This window comes from Lithobates pipiens, unplaced genomic scaffold, assembly GCF_037356315.1.
Source record: "Lithobates pipiens isolate NorthernLeopardFrog02 unplaced genomic scaffold, aLitPip1_a1.2 Scaffold_10, whole genome shotgun sequence".
Taxonomy (NCBI): domain Eukaryota; kingdom Metazoa; phylum Chordata; class Amphibia; order Anura; family Ranidae; genus Lithobates; species Lithobates pipiens.
The window spans coordinates 54,842,520-54,864,905 of record NW_027507686.1 but is presented as its reverse complement, the minus strand read 5'-3'; the positions used below and the strand labels follow the sequence as shown (position 1 = coordinate 54,864,905).

Here is a 22,386-nt window from a genome sequence, read left to right as displayed (position 1 = left end):
CTTTGTCCGACCGTGTGTATGCAACAGTTTCGGACAAGATCCGACGGGCAAAATCCGACGGATTTGGTTGTGGAAATCTCCGACCGCGTGTACAGGGGCTTATAGTTGTCCTGTGGGACAGATTCTCCCACCTGAGCTGTGGATCTCTGCAGCTCCTCCAGAGTTACCATGGGCCTCTTGGCTGCTTCTCTGATTAATGCTCTCCTTGCCCAGCCTGTTGGTTTAGGTAAACGGCCATGTCTTGGTAGGTTTGAGGTTGTGCCATACTCTTTCCATTTTCAGGCAATAGATTGAACAGTGCTCCGTGCGAGGTTCAAAACTTGGGATATTTTTTTTATAACCCAACCCTACTTTAAACTTCTCCACAACTTTATCCCTGACCTGTCAGGTGTGTTCCTTGGCCCTCATAATTAAGAATGAGCTCTGGCATGTTCACACAGCCCACGTGCAGAGCCTGCCAGGAAGTCGGCACTGTGCTGTGCTAATCAGAGGCAGTGAGACATTTCCTGATCTCTGCAGCCGTGCATCGGGACAATGTCTCACTGCCTGTGATTAGCACAGCACAGTGCTGGCTTCATGGCAGACTCTGCATGTGAGCTGCGCGAACACGCCGGAGCTCCTCCTTACTCATAATGCCGTTTGTTCACTAAGGTTCTCTAACAAACCTCAGAGGGCTTCAGAGAACAGCTGTATTTATACTGTGATTAAATTACACACAGGTGGATATATTTACCAATTAGGTGACTTCTGAAGTAAATTGGTTGCACTAGACTTTAGTTAGGAGTATTTGAGTAAAGGGGGCTGAATACAAATGCACGCCACTCTTTTCACATATGTATTTGTAAAGAATGTGGAAAACCGTTTATCATTTTCCTTCCACTTCACAATTATGTGCCACTTTGTGTTGGTCTATCACAGAGGTCCTAAAACTTTTTAAACAGGAGGTCAGTTCACGGTCCCTCAGACTGTTGGGGGGCTGGACTATAGTTTGAAAAAAATATGAACAAATTCCTATTCACACTGCACATATCTTATTTGTAGTACACAACAAAAAAAGAAAATATAATATTTAAAACAAAAGAACAATTTTAATCAACATAAACCTATTAGTATTTCACAGACACCCTACTCCCCCATCACAGACTCCTCTCCATCATGGCTCTCTCCCACTCTTGTGAGAGTTTGCCAGGAAGGGAGGCGGAATGAGTCATAAGTGGGCCAATGAGCGCTGCAGGGCAGCAGAGCTGGAGGTGCGTGTCTGTGTAAATTCAGGAAATGAACAGGCAACAGCTTCAGCTGCCCATATTTAAAATGGATGCAGCCAGACTTTGTGGAGTAGGGAGATTTCTGCAGCATATTTGGCAAGTACAGAATCACAGTATATATAAAAGAATATGCAAAGTGGTTGGAGGGAAGCTTCAGAATGGCAGAGATGTTTTTATTACAAATTATGTGAGCAGACTTCAGTTACTTTTTAAGCTAGACTTGGACCGCCATTGGCCAAATAACACAACTCACCTAAGGTAAACTCCCATTGCTGGTTGCCAAGGGATCTCTCAGGAACAACCTCCAGATCCAGCATTGGCTCAGGACGGGGAGGTACCAGCTGTCAGCTTAGATCCAGACTGTTAACACAGCTGAACCTGTAAAAATATCAGAGAAGAAACTAAAATGAGAAAATCCGTACAAACGGAGGCCTGCATTTTCTGATTGTGACAGAGAAAAAGCCATTCTATTTGCTTTACTAATACAGTGTTTAATTACAGCGGATAATAAAATCTTTCATTAGACAAAAGCGGGGTAAATGATGCGAATCATTGAATTTGAATGAATTCCTTTGATGATTTCACAGAGCCATAATGCATGTAATGAAATATGAAAATTCAGGAAAGATCACTTAGTGTGTTAACATCATCTCGTGTTATTAACCATTTATCTGCTACCAAGATGTCCACGTGGGCAAACCTCAGTCACCAAAGGGGACCTTATTGAAGAGATAAGGCAGAACGTGAGCTCCAGAGAGCCTGCCACAATGGTACATTTGGGTAAGGGATTTGAAACTCCAAGTGATGGTCTGTTTCCTTCATTACAATTGACCTTAAGATGCAAGATAAAGGGGTTGTAAAGCTTTGTTTTTTATTTTCTAAATAGGTTCCTTTAAGCTAGTGCATTGTTGGTTCACTTACCTTTTCTTTCAATTTCCCTTCAAAATGTTTTTTTTCCTTTGTCCGAATTTCTCACTTCCTGTTTCTCCTCAGCAAACTTCACACCATTATCCAAGCGGTGTTTAGTCAGCCAAAACAGCTTACTGAGGAGGAACAGCAAGTGAGAAATTCAGACAAAGAAATAAAACATTTAGAAGGGAAATCGAAGGAAAAGGTAAGTGAACCAACAATGCACTAGCTTAAAGGAACCTATTTAGAAAATAAAAAATGAACCTTTACAACCCCTTTAAATGTCTATAGTGCTGGAAGCTTTACTTCTCTGTACTAAACATTACAGTCTTACTAAAGTCAAACATTATTATTCTTTTATTAAAATAACAAACATGTTATAATCACCTGCTCTGTGCAGTGGTATTGCCCTGATCCTTCTCTTCTCCCTCCTCCCCCCGCTGGCACTTCTGGCTCCTCCTCTTCTTCGTGTTCCCCATAGCAAGCCATAAAAAAAAAAGCTTACCTGTAGATACCAAGAATATCTCCTAAACCTGCACCATTTAGGAGCTATTCAGTGTGTCTGCAGCCGGTAATGTAACTGGTGCATGCGCTCTGAAGAGATGGCACACTCAGCTGTGCCTTTAAAGCTGTATGCCGTGACCGTGACTCCCGTGCACATGTGCAGGAGTGACGCCATTGCGGCTCAGCCACTCAAGCGGCTGAACCCAAAAGGAAGACCGGGCGAAGATGGAAGCCCTGTCAGCAGTGAAAGTGTGCCTCTGGAGGGCTTCATTTTAAGGAAAGTATTTCATAATGTGCTAGTATGCAATTCATGCTAGCACATTATAACATTACCGTGCGGGAGTTAACTTTTTTTTGTTTTACTACCACTTTAAAGTGACTGTAAAGGCAATTTTTGTAAGTGGTATTAAAGCATTGTTTTTTTAATATTATATATATATATATATAAATATTATAAAAACAATGCTTTAATATCACTTACAAAAATTGCCTTTACAGTCGCTTTAAAGTGGTAGTAAAAAAAAAAAAATTAACTCCTGCAAGGAGTAAACTGACGGTTTGTTTACAAAGTTTGGAGACTAAGCGTTACCTACATTGACTGTTACATTCTGCAGTGTAACTGGCTTCTGGACTATTTGAATAAAGCACGAGTCATGCATGTACTTCAAATCTCATTATAGCCTTATGATGGTTATGTCTTTGGCCCATGTCTGAAATTCTATGTGACGTTTGCTGTTGTAAAGCACAGAACCCCCATTAGTAGTCAGAATGACAAACACCAGCGACAGACCTCACCTGGCTTGAACTCCTGAAGCTGTTGGCTGTGTTAAATCAACTATCCATGGAGTAAACTTCTGCAAGATATTTTTATATTGAGAAACTATTGTAATAGTAACCTTTGTGCAGTAGAAAAACACCTCTTGTGCAATGGAATTCCATTCTTTATACTCCAACAGTTTATAGGCTTGAGGTTCTATAAAACTTAAATGAATAAATAACATGATAGGTAGACTTATTCAACATTTAAAGGTACAGTATACGGTCACATATTCTGTACTTGTTGCCCCCCTCCCCCCTCACTGGCTGTGCCTGACAGCAGTGGGAGCCAATGAAAAGGGAGAGAGATGCTGCTCTCATGCACATTGCTGGACTGAGATCAGGCTCAGGTAAGTATTAGGCCTCTTTCACACGGGACAGATCCATGATGCTCCACCCCGTGGATATCCGCTTTGCTCAGCAGGGGATTGCTCCGTCGATCTCCGCCGAGCAGGAAGATGACAGGTCTATCTCCGCACATTGCGCAGGGACGGACCTGGCAGAGCGCCTCTCTCCCCTATGGGAGATTGGGTGACGACGGACCATAGAGTCCGTCGTCACCCGATCCGATGACAGATGGAAAAGTAGGTTTTTCCTCCGTCACACTTTTTTGGATCGGAGCGGGTCGGATGTCAGTGGACATGTCACCACTGACATCCGACGAACCATAGACCTCTATGGAGCATCCGTTCAGGTCCGCCTGAAAAACTGACAGGCGGATCTGAGCGGATCAGCCATGTGAAAGAGGCCCAAGGCAGGGCTCAGACGGGGAGAGCCGGACTTATTTACCTTTAGACCCCTTTCACACTGGGTAATTTTGAAATCACTACAGCGCTAAAAATAGTGCCTGCAAACAGACCTGAAACAGCCACTGTTGTCTCTCCAATGTGAAAGCCCCCAGGGCCTTCACACTGGAGCGGTGTGCTGGCAAAATGGTGCAAAAAGACCTGCTGGCAGCATCTTTAGAGCGGCGTATACACCGCTCCTTTCCATTGAAATCAGCGTGGCTACACCGCCGGAAAAGCGCCTCTGCGGAGGCGCTTTGCAGCGGTTTTTAACCCTTTCTCTGCCACTAGCGGGGGTAAAAATGCCCCGCTAGTGGCCGAATAGTGCCACAAATCCAATGGTAAAGCGCCGCTAATAATAGCGGCACTTCACCGCCGACGCTCCTCCTGCCCCCAGTGTGAAAGGGGCCTAAGAGGAGAATGCATTAAAGTGTTACTAAACCCACAACAGTTAAATTGGTCTGTATATGCAGTAAGGAATGTTTGTTTTACTCACTGTGGAACCTAAGGGGTTAATCCTCCGCATTGTGTAAAAAGGCGTTTGATCCTTTCTTCTCTAATCCTCCCCTTTCTCTCACTGTCCCCAATCCATCTCCTGTTAGTACAGAGCCTTGGAGGCACTCTGCACATCAGTTTAGTGTGTATTGCTCTACAGTATTTTTTTTTCTTTTTTTTGTGGGAGAGTGCATGTGATCGGCACAGGACCAATCAGCACTGTTCACACAGAGGGTCAGGGGTTATGCAGCCTCATAGGACAATCAGAGGAGAAGGAGGAGTTTTCATACAAGCTTTAACCACACACTGATAGAAATCATAAGACTGCTATATACTGCCGATGAGAAAAAAGTATTTATCTGTTTATATTTACTAAATGATTTCATTTCCATGTTCTGTGTACTGTGGATGATCAGATATAGTGAATGCAGGTTCTGGAGGTAGAGGTATAAAAAAAACATTCTGCCTTTAGAACCACTTTAAATAAAGACTATTGTTTCCTGTAAGAAGACAGTATGCAGGAAATGGAAATTAAATGTTATATAAACACAAGATAACAAAACATGCGAACATTTATATTGTAGGACATTTAGGCTAGGTTTACATTTGTGCAATGCGTGAACCAGCGCGATTCCTGGGCGCGTGGAATCACGCTGGTTCGCCTCTGAATCGCAGGTGGTTCACACTGACATCTGCAAACTGCTGCGGGTGTCAATGTAAAAAGTTAATGACACCCCACAGATCAGTTCGCAGATCGCAGTGTGAACTGTGAAATGGTGGAGGAATTGGATCGCCCAGGTGTGACAACTCTCCCTTTGTTTTCTCTGTTTTGGTAAGCAAGATTTTACTTGCTTGCACAAAAAAAAAAAAAAATAAAAAAAAAAAAGCAAATCAAATATGAAATCTGACATGTAAACTTTTTATACCACAGGATTTTATATTTCCAACAAAGCTATAGCAATAAAAACAAAGGACTAACTGGGATGGAGGCTGGTCTGGGAGACAGAAGAGAAGCTTAATGGTTTAAAGTGGTATTTAACTCTAAATTTTAGAAATCTGCCGACACTCAAACTTGTTATGACAGAAGAGCTCCTATCGGTTTCCTCTGCCATAAATGCTTCTCCTGCCTGTCAGTTGTCATGTACCCCGAGAAGCACATGTGCCGCTCAGCGTACATTTATGGCACCCGATCTGTGTCATGGTGATGCGACTCCTGTGTACAAGCACATGGGAGTGACGTCTTCGTGGCCTGGCCATCCAAGCGGTCGAACAGACGGAAACAGAAGGAAGGAAGACCATGAGAAGCTGGAAGCCCCAGTGGGAACCAGTGGAAGTGAGGACAGTGCAGTGCTGAAGGGCACATTATGACAGGTGCGATGCTAACGAGCACACTATGGCATAACCTGCAGAGGACCCGTTTATTAAAAGAAAAATAGAGTTTAATATCGCTTTAATTACCAACAAAAAAATTATGTTTTGACCAGCTTGCCCCTTTATATTTCATGAAATATTTCTGAGGCTGCCATCCTTATTTACCAGTTATTCATGGCAGAATCCTCCGGGCATTTCATTAAAGCGGTTCTTCCCCCTAAAAGGGGAAGTTCTGCTAATCTGATCCCTCCCCCCCTCCGGTGCGACAATCGGCACCTTTCAGGGGGGATGGGGGTGCAGTTACCTGGATAATCCAGGTATCTGCACCCACTTCCGGGCAGACCGCCACAGACCCCCGCAGACGCCCCCCCCCCGTTGTGTTCTGGGAAACACACAGTTCCCAGGACACAGCGGGGGACCAGAAGAGACGTGCAGCGCGACTCGCGCATGCGCAGTAGGGAACCGGGTAGTGAAGCCGCAACGCTTCACTTCCCGATTCCCTGACAGAGGATGGCGGCGGGGGCAGCAGCGAGATGAGCGATCGCTCGTCATCTGCCGCTGACATCGCTGGACCCTGGGACAGGTAAGTGTGATTTTATTAAAAGTCAGCAGCTGCAATATTAGTAGCTGCAGGCCTTTAATATTTTTTTTTTTTTAGGTGCAGAACCGCTTTAACTTGCTCAATATTTAATACGTTTATATGTTAAACCTGACACATCTTTATATGCCAGCAGCACAACCTGAATTAGGCAGACCAGTCTTATGCCCTGTGCACATGGTCGGACTTTCTGACGACAAAATCTGTTGGATTTTTTCAGACGGATTTTGGCCCAAACTTGTCTTACATACACACGGTCGCACAAAGTTGACGGAAAATCCGATCATTCTGAACGCAGTGACGTAGAACACGTACGACGGGACTATAAAGAGGGCAGTAGCCAATAGCTTTCGTCTCGTAATTTATTCTGAGCATGCGTGGCACTTTGTCCATCGGAATTGTCTACACACGTTCGGAATTTAAACAATCAAATTTTGTGGTCGGAAAATTTTAGATCCAGCTCTCAAACTTTGTGTGTCGGAAATTTCAATGGAAAAAGTCCAAAGGAGCCCACACACAATCGGATTTTCAAACAACACGATCCGATCGCACATTTTCCATTGGAAAGTCCGATGTGTACGGGGGAATTATACTCACAAAGCAGTTCCAGTGCAATGTAACATTGTATAATGTATACATAGCTGTATAAATAGCTACACACAAATCAAAAACAGGACAGGAAATAACTTCAGTGATCTTCACAGATAAGAGACTATACATACAGTATGTGCCGACACAAGTGTTTCAAAACACACAAAGACAAAAAATATAGTCTGTGCCGTGAGAAGATATACCCAACCAGTGGCTTGTGAAGCACATTTAGATCTCAGCTACCTTAGATGCTGCTTGGGACATCTCAGTACCTGTCTGTATGTACAAAGTAAGCACTATATACTTACTTACAGTATCTCACAAAAGTGAGTACACCCCTCACATTTTTGTAAATATTTTATTACATCTTTTCATGTGACAACACTGAAGAAATGACACTTTGCTACAATGTAAAGTAGTGAGTGTACAGTTTGTATAACAGTATAAATTTGCTGTCCTCTCAAAATAACTCAACACACAGCCATTAATGTCTAAACGCTGGCAACAAAAGTGAGTACGCCCCTAAGTTAAATGTCCAAATTGGGCCCAAAGTGTCAATATTTTGTGTGGCCACCATTATTTTCCAGCACTGCCTTAACCCTCTTGGGCATGGAGTTCACCAGAGCTTCACAGGTTGCCACTGGTGTCCTCTTCCACTCCTCCAGGACAACATCACGGAGCTGGTGGATGTTAGAGACCTTGCGCTCCTCCACCTTCCATTTTGAGGATGCCCCACAGATGCTCTAAAGGGTTTAGGTCTGGAGACATGCTTGGCCAGTCCATCACCTTTACCCTTCTTTAGCAAGGCAGGGATCGTCTTGGAGGTGTGTTTGGGGTCGTTATCATGCTGGAATACTGCCCTGTGGCCCAGGCTCCGGAGGGAGGGGCTCATTCTCTGCTTCAGTATGCCACAGTACATGTTGGCATTCATGGTTCCTTCAATGAACTGTAGCTCCCCAATGCACTCATGCAGCCCCAGACCATGACACTCCCACCACCATGCTTGACTGTAGGCAAGACACAATTGTCTTTGTACTCCTCACCTGGTTGTAAGTTTATCTTGGTCTCATCAGACCACAGGACATGGTTCCAGTAATCCATGTCCTTAGTCTGCTTGTCTTCAGCAAACTGCATCATAAATTTTGTGTGATCTATTTTCATCCGATTTCCCCATAGAGGAGAGCAGGGCTCTGACAGGTCCATCTCTGCACAGTGAGTGGACAAGGACCTGTCATCCGCCTGCTCAGCAGGGATCAGCGGATCAATCCCTCTCTGAGCAACAGCGGGAGATCAATCAGACACCACTGGGCCGACCGCCCATGTCAAAGGAAACAAAAGTGTTACTAATCCCACGACAGAAAAATCAGTCATGTGTGCAGTAAAACATGTTTGATATACCCCTTAGTGTGGAACAGAGCGCACGATTCTGGCCAAAATGAGAATCACAATTTTTTTGCTTGGAATAAAAAGATCATGATTCTCTCACGATTCTTGCAGAGTAAAATCTTTCACTTTATACAAAAAAATAAAAACAAAAAAATTGGGCTAACTTTACTGGTAGTTTTTTTTTTTTTTTTTATTCATTAAAGTGTAATTTTTTCCCAAAAAAATGCATTTGAACGACTGCTGTACAAATACAGTGCGACATAAAATATTGCAACAACCACCATTTTATTCTCTAGTGTCTCTACTAAAAAAAAATATATAATTATTATTATATATATATATATATATATATATATATGTAGGAAGGCCAGTATGGTGGCCTGAATTTATGGGAGGAGCCCGGGGGGTATTTAACCAGCCCGTTCGCCTGTGGTGGTTGTCGGTTTCCGGTGCGCAATACCACGTCACTAGGCCGACAGCTCGTGTTGATCACCATTTGATTACCATTCAGACAAACGTCTCCCTTCTTGGAAGTCTCGTAGTTTTCGTGTTCCGTCCGGTTTTGTACAAATCTCGCCGGCTCGACTGCCGCAGGTAGGGGTCTCGATTGACCTTCATTTCTATTCATTTCTACTTTATTTGAGTGTCGTAAACCCTAAAAAATGTCACATCGTTCGGGTTTATACCGGGTTGTTATCACTCATGTCGCACTTGCCCGCACACGCCCTTCATTTCACGGGCGTCGTTCGGTAGGTTGTCTGTGATACTTTGTTAGCTACCGGTTGCATAATCTTGTTCGTCATGTTCCGCAGTCATATCGTTGTCAGTCGTATCTTGCGGCACAACGACCCATGCCTCTGCCACAAACTGGCTCACGTAGGCCATTTCTTCATTTCACCTGTCACTTACTACGCTCCGATTCGAATCCAGTTGCATCACCTAAATGCGCCGATTCGTCCCGGGGTGCCCCTAGGTATTCGGCCTCATTTCGGTACATGCTCCAGAGTCCGCTCGTACCAACCGTCCGGGTCTCTGTCATGGGTTCATTTCACGTCACCTACTACGTTCGAATCGATACCAGTCGTTTGCCAAAAAAAAAAAAAAAAAAAAAACGCACAGGTTCGATTAAACGTGTCCCAAATAGCTTGGCCTCATTTCGGTACATGCTCCAGAGCCCGTGCGTTACCATTTCAACCCGGGCCCTGTCATGGGATTCATTTCACGTCACCACTACGTTCGAACCAATACCAGTCGTTTAAAAAAAAAAAAAAAAAAAACGCACAGGTTTGGTCGACGTGTCCCAGTTGTCGTTGGCCTCATTTCAGTACATGCGCTAGAGCCCGTTCGTTGATGGTTACGAGTCGCGCCCTCTCCGAGTCGCAGCTCTACCATGGGAAAACATTTCATCCTCATCTAGTTCGCCCGGGTCGAATCCGGTCGCATTTCGTTTGCATCGATCCGCCCGGACGGTCCCACATTTTTTAGCTTTTTCGGCCTCATTTCAGTGCATGCTCCAGAAATCCGGGTTGGTTCCAGCCTCAGTTTGGGGCCGGCCATTCCAGGCCTCTGTCATGACAGTAGTCCTTCATTCATTTCACTGTCACATTCCGCGCTCCGGTTCGAATCCAGTCGCACGATCGGATGCACCGATTCGTTCCGGTTCGCCCCCAGGTTGTTGCCCTCATTTCAGTACGTGCTCCAGAGTCCGTTCTGCTGTCAGTTGTACTAACGACACGACCAGTTTGTGCCTCTGTCACGGCAAATCGTGCTTCATTTCATGGTCACTTATAGCGCTCCGATCCGAATCCAGTAGCATCTATGATGCATCGATACGGTTCGGCGTGCCCCAGAGGGAACAGCCACATTTCATTTATTTTTTCCACAGGTTGTCTGGCGCTGGGCCAAAAAAAAAAAAAAAAAAAAAAAACGGAATCTCAAAAGGATAACAGAAACAATGAGGGAATAACGGCGTGATGGTTTAGGAATCATGGCGCAGAAATATCTACTCACCGGTGCACTTCAGTTGTGTTAGCCAACTACTTACGTCACATGCCAGTTTTCCTTGTTAGGCTCCTTCAAACAAATGTCATCTGTTGTTTCTCTCTCCAGGTCAGTCAAAGCTTAGTAGGTCCACCCTGCACCAGCTTGGACGTCGTCTCCCAGGTAAAAAAAAAAAAAAAAAAAAGAAGGGCTAGGAGTGGAAAAGGCGTCAGCAAGACGGACCGGTACACATATGTATGTAGGCGAAGGAACGTCAGTATATATGTGTATTCGCGTTCGCTTCCGCCTTAGTACCCAAGCAACAGGTGGGCTCACTTGGAAAATAGAGAAACAGTCTTGACTTTGTCATCCTCTATAGGTTCCGGTCGTCCATCTATCTTCCCCAAAAGAGATAGGACATCACTCCCGGGGCTCGATCCATCAGGAACCATGTCCCAGACCAGCAGTGAAGACCTTACTGCCCCCTTGTCACCTCGCCCGCCTTCAGTGGGCGACAGCATTCAGTCTTTCAGGGGCTGGACTATCCCTAGGCTGTCAGCGGAGCTCAGACGCAGGGGCATTCCCTTCCCAGCCACAGCTAGGAAGGCAGAGCTGTTCAGGCTCCTCTCTGCCCCCCCAGCTACCGCCGGGCCTAGTACCCCGCCTCAGGCTACGCTGCAGTCCATCTCTTCGGCCATAGGTCAACTGCATACCATGGTGTCGTCTCTGGCCAGCTCGGTCACGGATGTTCAAACCAGGGTGACCCTCTTAGAAACACCTCCAGCTACAGCCACCACTGTTCCGGATGCAGTCCCGTCTCTTCTACCAACAGGTACTGAAGGCACATGTCCCGTGGTCTGTCCAGCACATCTTGTGCCGGCCAGCATTAGGAAGGACATCTTGGACGGCAAGGATGTTAACCTTGCCTCCTTGCTCATTTCGGTGCATGACCTGGCAGAGAACAAGGCTTACACCTGGGGGGATGTATCCGTAGTTCTCAAAGCTAAGGACCCCAGGCTAAACCGGAAGCTATCCATCCCCGAGTTTACCCTAGCCTTCGGCATGCTCAGAGATGTCGTTTGCTCAGCCTCTCCTGCCAGGAGGGTTGAATTAGATTTGTATCTCCACACGGTGGTGGACCTGGGGTACAAATATGGTGGCTTTGCATTCTACGACTACCATCGTTCCTTCTCAGCGAAAGCAGCCGCCAAACTGGCACAGTTCCAGTCTCTCACAGACTGGAGCCTGATGGACACGGAACTATTCTGCCGGCATTTTGCCGGCCTTCGTTCACCCCTGTGTGCCGTCTGCCAGTCCTCCACCCATACCGCTCCCTGGTGCGCCAACATACCGGCTACTCGCCCGGTAGAATTTCCCTCCACCTCTGCCGCAGCCCCAGGCCCATCAGGCTCGGCACCAAAAAACCAGGTGGACAAGTTTGGACGCACGGTCCAAACCATTGGGGGCGCGGCCGTCTGCAATAACTTCAACTACGGTTCTTGTAATTACAGCCAGTGCCGTCTACTGCATATCTGCGTTATATGCCACAGGGCGCACCCCAGGAATTTGTGCGAGGTCAAAGCGCACAAAGGTTCATGACTGAGCCGTATAGACATACTTTGCCTGGGCTTCTACCTCAACACGCACCCCACTCCTTCACTAACCACCTTCCTCATAGGCGGCTTCACCGCAGGTTTTCACACCGGCCTCATCTCCCTACCTCACCAAACCCACGAGTGCAGAAACCTCCGCTCAGCAGCCTCTGACGAACAGGCCATCGACCTGCTGCTGCAGAACGAGGTGGATCGAGGCTTCGTTATAGGCCCCTTCACTCAGCCCCCCTTCAATATGTGGAGAGTTAGCCCTATTGGGCTTGTCAAGGGCAAGTTTTCCAATAAAAGTCGTTTAGTGTATGACCTGTCTGCGCCTCATTTTTCTCACATCCCTAGCTTAAACTCATTGATCCCTTCTGAAGAATTCTCCTTAAAATATTCCTCAGTGGACATGGCAATCCAGGCCATCCTTAAAGTAGGCACAGGCGCATGGCTGGCGAAAGCGGACATATCCGACGCCTTTAAACTGTTACCTATCCACCCGTCCCTCTGGTGCTGGCACGGGATTAAGTGGAAGGATCAATACTACTTTTGCCACGAAGTTGACGTTCGGCTCCAAAAGCAGCCCGTGGCTGTTCGACATATTTGCCCAATCTCTCGAGTGGATTCTCTTACACAAGGTCGGCTGTCAGCAAGTTATCCACTACTTAGATGATTTTTTATTGATAGAACGGCCAGGCGCACCTCCCAGAGATCTTGACAAGTTAAGGACCGTTTTCGGGAACCTCAATGTTCCCATCGCTGAACATAAGGTGGACGGACCCGCACATTCAATCACCTTCCTGGGTGTTATTTTAGACGCCGGCTCCATGAAAGCCAGCCTGCCCCTTGACAAACTAACCCGCATCAGGGCGGCACTTCACGAGTTCACTCGGACCAGGGGATGTACTAGGAGACAGCTGCAGTCACTGTTGGGCATGCTCAATTATGCCATGCGCATTATCCCACAAGGCCGTTCCTTTATCTCACGACTGTTGGTCTACCTGTCTCAGGCTCAAGACCCGGATCATATCCTTTGCCTAGACACCGCAGCTTTAGCAGACCTGGCAATGTGGGACGAGTTCCTGTCCAACTGGAATGGCATCTCCCTTTTCATCCCGTGCATTTCACCTCTCTCACCACAGGTAGTCACAGACGCCGCGGCCTCTACAGGGTTCGCAGCAATTTTTGGCCACCATTGGTTCGCCGGACCCTGGCCTTCTCAGATACTTAGCATCCCGGGCTTTAGTCAATCCTCTTCACTCTTCGAGCTCTACCCCATGGTTGCAGCCGCCCAGCTCTGGGGCCCTACCTGGTCCGGACAAACGGTAGGCTTCACCACCGACAATCAGGCCACAGCCGAAATTGTCAATAAAGGCAGGTCTAAATCCCCCTCCGTGATGTCCTTCCTACGCAGGCTGGTGCAGCTGTCACTACAGCACCAATTTAACGTCATCTGCATGTTTATCCCAGGGAAATATAACCGGGCAGCTGACGCCCTCTCCCGCTTTAATTTCCGGTCCTTCTTTCTACAGGTTCCCAGTGCAGATGCCGCATCAGCGCCTATCCCGCATTGGTCGTAGTTGACCCTGGACTAGAGCCGCATTTACTAGGAGCCACGCAGCTCATCAACCGTTCGTTATCGGACAATACTCTCAAAGCCTACCAGGTAGCCTGGAGAACCTTCAACGCATTTCTGGTCACCTCCTCAGTAGGCACCCCCACAGATACTAGACACATTCTAGCCTTCATCTCGTACTGCCACAACCAACTGGCCTTGTCTTTTAACACCATTCGCTTATACTTAGCTGGTGTTCAGCACTTCCTTTCAATCCAGGATCCTACCAAACCCTCTGTTTTCTCGTCCCACGCTGTCCGAGCCATATTACGCGGCATCCAAAAGCAACAGCCGCCAGTAAAAGTCAAGCGGCTCCCCATCACCAGTGCCATCTTCAGGGACATGTCCACCATACTCAACAGCTACCCCTTTGGTGTTCTCCCCAGTCTGGTCATACAGGCAGCCATTTACCTAGCCTTCTATGGCTTCCTTCGGCCCGGTGAGTTTACTCACAACAGCCTACACGGCCCAGTCCTCCGCAGATGTCATCTGCTCCGTCACCAGGACCATTTCATCCTCCACCTCCCGGTAACCAAGACCCAGCAGACAGGCACCGGCGTAGACATCCACCTCTACAAAACCAACAATGCCTGGTGCCCGGTCACGATGCTTACACAGTTTCTCGCTCGGCTGCCCGAGCTCCCGGACTCTAGCCCACTTTTGCCCTTCCCGGTGAAACCACTAACTAACCAACAATTTGTTAAGCATATCAGGATTCTCCTCCGCAACCTGCTCCTCAATCCTAGTGAGTATTCCGGCCACTCCTTTCGCATTGGAGCAGCTTCATCCGCATCCCGGCATGGGGTCCCGGACCACGTCATCAAAAGGTTGGGCAGGTGGAAGTCGGCCTGCTTCACTCGGTACATCCCTAACCCACAGGTGGAGATGTCTCGAGCATTCACTCAACTGGCTCAATAAAATTAACCAGGAAACAATAAAACTCTCTTATCCCTACCTGACTGTTTTGCCCCCTTATTTTGGTATACCGTCCATTAGACCAGGGCACACTTTCAGGTCCATTTCATAAAAGGTGTCTCATGATAAGCTTGTTTTGTTCAGATACGTATCGGCCATAGGGCTCCAGCCATAAGTAGGAAGGCCAGTATGGTGGCCTGAATTTATGGGAGGAGCCCGGGGGGTATTTAACCAGCCCGTTCGCCTGTGGTGGTTGTCGGTTTCCGGTGCGCAATACCCTCCCTCCCATCCCCTTTTTAGGGCATTTATCAAAAAACATTTCTCTTCAATCATATTCATTCTGATTACTGGGTATGCCCCCTTATTTTGGTATACCGTCCATTAGACCAGGGCACACTTTCAGGTCCATTTCATAAAAGGTGTCTCATGATAAGCTTGTTTTGTTCAGATACGTATCGGCCATAGGGCTCCAGCCATAAATAATGTTTTAGGAGTTCTAAGTAATTTTCTAGCAAAAATAAAAATGATTTTAACTTGAAACCAACAAATGTCAGAAAAAGTTTTAGTGTTTAAGTGGTTAAACTTCCTTTAATTTCACACCAAAAAGTGTATTCCTTTGATCTAAAGGACAAATATTGTTACAATGTTTATACTTAGGTTCCACTGCTAAAGAATGTTGTGATTCTTAGCAGACTGCCCGTTTTTTTTTTTTTCCATTTCTTTTAATGGCTGACAGCTTCAGCAGAGCAGAGAGAATTCTCTGAATAGAAAGAATTGGGAAATACTTTTTTCAAGATCATGCAGCTCTAGTGTGGAACCTAAAAGGGTACACTTGGAGTAAACCCCTTACACCCTACGTAATATGTTTATGTACACGTAATATAGGAATCAACACAGATGTTTTTAACGTATACCTTCATGCCAAATACCCCTTTGCCCCATTGTATCCCCCCCCACCTTTATTTTAAAAAGTTATTTTCATGTTTCACCCCACCACCTTCCTCCATTCTTGCCTAGGTGAGGATGCGGCCTCTCGAGATATCAATATCAGGTATCCCAGGAGGCATTCAGCTGAAGCATCGCAGTGGCTGGAGAACATTGGGCCAGGTCATTGAGGGATATGTACAAAGAATTCAGCACACATCTTACAGCAACCGATCATACAGCAAGTGCCAGAGGGACAAGACAGATGGCATCATCAGGTTCTTGGTGGCCTTGAAATGTCTCTGTGGGTGATGAATTAATGCTGCCTGCATTTGTGAAGATGGTGTGCTGGTAATAATGCATTCTTAAAGTGTTAGAAGGGGGTTTGCTACAAGAACCCGGACGAGATAGTCGCCTCCAAGGACAAAAAAATTAAGATGGCGGCATAGGACCTGTTGTGTAGCATTGGGGGACTGGATCCCAGCAGAGTAAAGCTGGCCATGAACAGATAGCCTCCGCTATCCACACAAACAAGGTAGACGGAGGACAAGTTGCTGTCAGAATATATTGATCAGTGTCTGCAGCCGCTGATCGAGAAAAGTTTTTAAGCATGACCCTTTGACAGAAGTCATATAATTAACATCTGTTAAGCAGAGACAGCCACATACTGACTGAAATTTGTCTGGTCACTGCTGAACCAGCCACATTTTTATCAGTCCATGGCCAGGCTTAAAGTGTTTCTAAAGGCAGATTTTTACCTTAGGGTAAAAAAAACAAAAACAAACATTGTGCAGCTCCCCTTATACTTACCCGAGCCTGATCCCATAAGCAGAGGCTCTCTGCGCTCCCACTCCTCAGTGGACAGAGCCATTGGCTCCTGCTGCTGTCAATCACAGCCTGTGAGCAGAGAGGGGGGGGGGTGGGGGGTCGGGGCTGAGCCACGCTGTCTGTGTCAACGGACACAAGCACCACAGCTCAGGAGTTTTTCCTAAAGGAGCCTACAAAGCATGTCAGGCTGCTGTAGACACTCCCTCTAGCTTCCTGCCCATACCTTTGTACGGGCCGTTAGAAAACTGAAGGAAGTGTAAGTGGACTAGAACGGCACTCATCAGCACCCTTTCAGTGCTACCATCCCATCTGCCGCAGTGGAAGATGGGACTTTGTATTTTCGTTATTCACCCAGAAGGGGAGGACATAACAGTATGTCCGTGTATAATCATAAATAAATGATGCTGCTGTGCAGGCAGAACACGCACAGCCACGCAGATTTTAAAGATGACAGCGGCTGCGGGGGAGAAAAACCCCCACCTGATATCACAGGAAAGGGGCTCTGGGGTGAGGGGGGTCCTGGAACATGTTACACCCTAAAAAAAGATGCAACATGTTCCAATAGTGAACACAGTGGCTAAGGGATTAGCATGTCTACCTAGCAGCACTATGGTCGCCGATTCAAATCACAACCACGGCACTACCTGCCTGGAGTAAGGATGAGCTCCGGCGTGTTCGCACACTCCACATGCAGAGCCCGCCAGGAAGTTGGCACGGCGCTGTGCTAATCACAGGCAGCGAGACATTTCCCGATGTGCGGCTGCAGAGATCAGGAAACGTCTCACTGCCTGTGATTATCGCAGCGCCGTGCCAACTTCCTGGCGGGCTCTGCACGTGGAGTGTGAGAACACGCCAGAGCTCATACCTAGCCAGGAGTTTGCATGATCTCCCTGAGCCTGTTTCCTCCCACACGCCAAAGACATGATGGTAGGTTATTGGCTCCTGTCTAAATTGGCCCTAGTATATGTATGCATGTGAGTTAGGGACCCGAGTAAGCTCCAGGGCATGGACTGATATAAATGTACAATATGTATGTAAAGTGCTGCGAAAATTGACGGCGCTATAGAAGCACCTGTAATAAATAAATAAATAAATGTTGGATTCACTGGGAATGTGAGTATGTTTATAAAAGCTAAGAAAGGGTGGGGGGAAACAAGCAAAGTAAAGGGATACATTTCCTATTTAAAGTTGAGTGTCACCCAAAAGTAGAAGCTCCACTTACCAGCCCCCCCTCCAGTGTCACATTTGGCACCTTTGGGGGGGGGGGGGGTACCTGTACCCGTCCCCACTTCTGGGATATCACACCACAATCACTCCGAAGTTAGGCCCTCCTCCTCTGCCACTGAGCCGATTGGAAAGGGCAGCGTGCTTCGTGCATGCGCAGTAGGGAAGTGAAGCCTTTTCCGTTCCCTTATCATGAATGGCGGTGGCAGCACCTGAGAGCTGATGGAAACATTGCCTGGACATCAGTGGATGTCCTAATATTAAAAGTCGGCAGATGCAGTATGTTTAGCGGATGGCTTCACTTTTTGCTGGGGGAGCAGAATTCCTCTTTAAGGGCCCATCTCGAACATCCATTGGGCTGCTTTGCTCAACACAGGCAGAAGGCAATGACAAACTGGGATCCATTATTTCCAATGGGCCACACCAACACAACACGGGGTGATAATGGAACAGGCCGCATTTACTTGCAGTGCCAAACATTAGAATGCATCACAGAGCGCGGCAACGTGCGTTAAGGAAAACAAGATAGCGTTTTGCCATGAAAAGCGAAACGCCAAACAAGGGGGATGATTTACTAAAACTGCAGAGCGCAAAGTCTGGTGCAGATCTGCCTAGCAACCAATCGGCTTCCAGGTTTTATTGTCCAAGCTTGATTGGACAAGCTGAAGTTGGAAGCTGATTGGCTACTATGCACGGCTGTGCCAGATTTTGCACTCTCCTGTTTTAGTAAATCCCCCCCCCCCCAATGAGTCGATTCAATTGCCCTGATCTTATGACAGGGCGCAGGAAACACAACTCGGGTGACATGTACCCGGCCTATATGGAGCCCCCGTGCCAGATCACTGTAGTTGGTGGTCTGAAATCAACGTGAAATGATCCCAGCACAACCAGGCTTCATCCGAGGGACATGACGGGACTTGTGTCACCAGCAGGCAGAATGTCCCCGGGATCAGGAGTCATGGCAGATCTCAGGGCCACACACATGAATGGCATACCATGGAGGCAATACCCATAGTCATATACAGAGGGGACATTCCACGTGTAGGTGGCTATGTACACATCTATGTGCAGAATGCTGGCTGGGCATGCTGGGACTTGTAGTAGCACCTCAGCCACACTTCCCTCCCCCCATACACAGCTGTCTCAGCACACAGTAATAATAGCAGATGTCAGGGGCACAATATACAGCACAATAGTGCTACATGGAGCCCCCCCTACAGGGCACACTATAGAGGCACACCATCCCCCACACACACTGCTGACACTTGTAGTTCCACAGCAGGTCGCCTGTGTAGAATAATCTCCTGTGTTGTACACAACTGTCATGTCCTGAGCACACCCCGGGGACACACCGCACTCTACAATAGACACCTCTCACCTCTGTTTACCTTCTTCTCCCGGTCGCTGCTGAAAAACTTCCGGTTCTGAGGAGATGGGCCGTAAAGTGACACTTGGACCCGCCCAGAGTGGGAGGAGCTGGAGGGGGTGACAGTGACACCGGGATCAGGAATGGAGAGGGGGATGGGTCTCTGTGTGCAGAACCACAACAGCACCGATCTCATCACCGCACAACCCCACCGATCTCATTACCGACCTCATCACCGCACAACCCCACCGATCTCATTACCGACCTCATCACCGCACAACCCCACCGATCTCATTACTGCACAACCCCACCGACCTCATCACCGATCTCATCACTTCTCATTCCAGCTGGACGTGTGTGTGCGGAGGAGCCTCCGTCTATGACTTCTCTTCTCTCTCTTTTCTCTCTCACTCTTTCTTTCTCCCTGTTAGTTTCTCTCTTCCGTTCTTACCCTCCATCCATCCATCTCTTCTATCCTTTCTTCTCTCCCTTCTTTTTCCCCTTTCTCTCTTTTCATTTCTCTCTTCGTTCCTTTCTCTCTCTCCTCCTTTTTTATTCTCACTGTTCATTTCTCTCTTATTTTCTCACTTTCTTTCTTCATTTCTCTTTTTCTTCCCCTTCTTTTCTCTCTCTTCAGCTCTCTTTTCCATTCTGTCCTCTCTCTCCTTTCTAAGTTGTCATTCCAATTTCTCCCTCTCTTCATTGTCTTCTTGTTTCACTTCCTTTCCCATTCCTGTCATTTCCATCTCTCCCTTTCCTCCTTTGTTTCTCTGTTTCTTTTCTCTTCCTTTCTCACTCTCTTGTCATTTCCATCTCTTCTCTTCCTCCTTTATTTCTCTATCTTCCTTTTTTATTCTCACTGTTTGTTTCTCTTATTGTCTCACTCTTTTCATTTCTCCTTTCCTTTGTTTCCCCTTCTTTTCTCTCTATTTTCTATTGTCTTTCTCACTCTTGTCATTCCTCTTTTCTTTCGCTTTTCCTGTCCTTCTATCTTGTTTTCTCCCTCTACCTTTTGTCCTCTCGCTCTTTATTTTCCCTTCTCTCTCAACCTGTCTCTCTCTCTTCCCTTCTCTCTGTCTCTCTCACTCCTTCACTCTCTGTCTCTCTAAACCCTTCTCTCTTTCTTTCTCTTCCCTTCTCTCAAACCTTCTCGCTTTCTTTTTTTTCCTTCTCTCTCCACAGGTCTCTCTCACATTATCTTCCCCTCTTTCTGTCTCTCACTTCTCTCTCTCTTTCCTTCTCTCTGTCTCTCACAACCCTTCTCTCTTTCATTCTCTTCCCTTTTCTCTTAACCCTTCTCTCTCACTTTCTCTTCCCTTCTTTCTCTCTCACTCTTTCCTTCTATCTGTCTCTCTCACCCCCCCCCCTCTCTTTCCTTCTATCTGTCTCTCTCACCCCCTCTCTCTTTCCTTCTATCTGTCTCTCTCACACCCCTCTCTCTTACATTCTCTCTGTCTCTCTCAACCCTTCTCTTTCTTTTTTTTCCCTTCTCTCTGCACCGGTCTCTCTCACATTATCTTCCCCTCTTTCTCTCTCTCACTTCTCTCTCTCCTCTTTGTCTCTCTCAACCCTTCTCTCTTTATTTTCCCTTCTCTCTTGCTTTCTCATCCCTTCTTTCTCTCTCGCCTCTTCTCTCTCTCTTTCCTTCTATCTGTCTCTCTCAACCCTTCTCTTTCTCTTCTCTTCCCTTCTCTTCTCTCTTAACCCTTCTCTTTCTTTCTTTTCTCTTCTCTCTCGCTTTCTCCTCCCTTCTTTCTCTCTCTCTCTCACCTCTTCTCTCTCTCTCCTTCTCTTTGTCTCTAACTGATTCAAAATTAAGATGGAGGGATTGAATAGGGAAGATACCACATCCCAAAATCACATATAGAAAAGAGGGCCAAAACGGGCTGGGGAATACCAACCCCGGGACTTGTACCTGTATCAAATCCGTAAAATCTGCAATTAGGTATCAATTGCTAAAAATATTTTTATTTATTTCAACATACATCAATAGTACACAAAACTTCGTTATGCAACCATAAAATACGATGGGGCAAGATACAGTGTGGAACATTCACAAAATTACCCCAATTTTATACATAAAAGCACAAATGCTGAGCTGCGATTTTCAACATGTTTCGCTCAAAGTTCGAGCTTCTTCAGGAACTAGCGCAGCTGCTAATCATAACTAAAATAATAAAATAAAAACAGCGTATGTTTAGTTCATAGACATTGTTTCCAAAGTCAGAATACAGATATCAAAATATCAAAATTTCAAAAGTGAAAATACAAAAAAATCTAAATTACATATATTCCAAAGTGTTATTGATACACTATGTCATGAGTTGTAGATATATTAAATTAATAATAATCAACATATTAGATCAGAATAATCATAAGTGTATCATATTAATTCTCTCACCATTGAGCCAGAATTTCCCAGAATTAGGAGTACATTTACCAGTGGTAATTAATAAAATTTAAGAAAGATATGCAATTAATACACAAATGGCCAACAAACAGCGACGCGTCACCAGTTGGTCTGTAGAGAAAAACATTATGTTTTATGTTTGGCATTTGTTTAATAATATTGATGTTCAATAAAATAAAACAATAAGGAATAGCCAATTACTATAGCATACATAATAAGAGCATACCACTGGTAAATGTACTCCTAATTCTGGGAAATTCTGGCTCAAAGGTGAGAGAATTAATATGATACTCTTATTATTCTGATCTAATATGTTGATTATTATTCATTTAATATATCTACAACTCATGACATAGTGTATCAATAACACTTTGGAATATATGTAATTTAGATTTTTTGTATTCTCACTTTTGAAATTTTGATATTTTGATATCTGTATTCAGACTTTGGAAACAATGTCTATGAACTAAACATATGCTGTTTTTATTTTAGTTATGATTAGCAGCTGTGCTAGTTCCTGAAGAAGCTCGAACTTTGAACGAAACATGTTGAAAAAAATCGCAGCTCAGCATTTGTGCTTTTATGTATAAAATTGGGGTAATTTTGTGGATGTTCCACACTGTATCTTGCCTCATCATATTTTATGGTTGCATAACAAAGTTGTGTGTACTATTGATGTATGTTGGAATAAAGAAAAATATTTTTAGCAATTGATACCTAATTGCAGATTTTACTGATTTGACACCGGTAAAAGTCCTGGGGTTGGTATTCCCCAGCCCGTTTTGGCCCTCTTCTCCGTTTGCTTCTCT

At 45.9% G+C, this 22,386-nt stretch overlaps 1 protein-coding gene across 2 annotated transcripts in view; it reads right to left on the bottom strand.

Moving 5' to 3' along the window:
• Window positions 1–19,275, bottom strand: part of PHAF1 (phagophore assembly factor 1) — a 57,600-nt gene extending 38,325 nt beyond the window's left edge. Inside the window, exons 1-2 of one of the 2 annotated variants that reach the window (XM_077455152.1) lie at window positions 19,190–19,275; window positions 1,519–1,643 (exon numbers count right to left, since the gene is read on the bottom strand). In XM_077455152.1, coding sequence (XP_077311278.1) covers window positions 1,519–1,582 — 64 coding nt within the window. In that variant the 5' untranslated portion in view covers window positions 1,583–1,643; window positions 19,190–19,275. Of the gene's footprint in view, window positions 1–1,518; window positions 1,644–19,179 lie in introns of both variants that reach the window. The other variant, XM_077455144.1, reaches the window with a different exon arrangement.
• Between the last annotated feature and the right edge of the window lie 3,111 nt (window positions 19,276–22,386).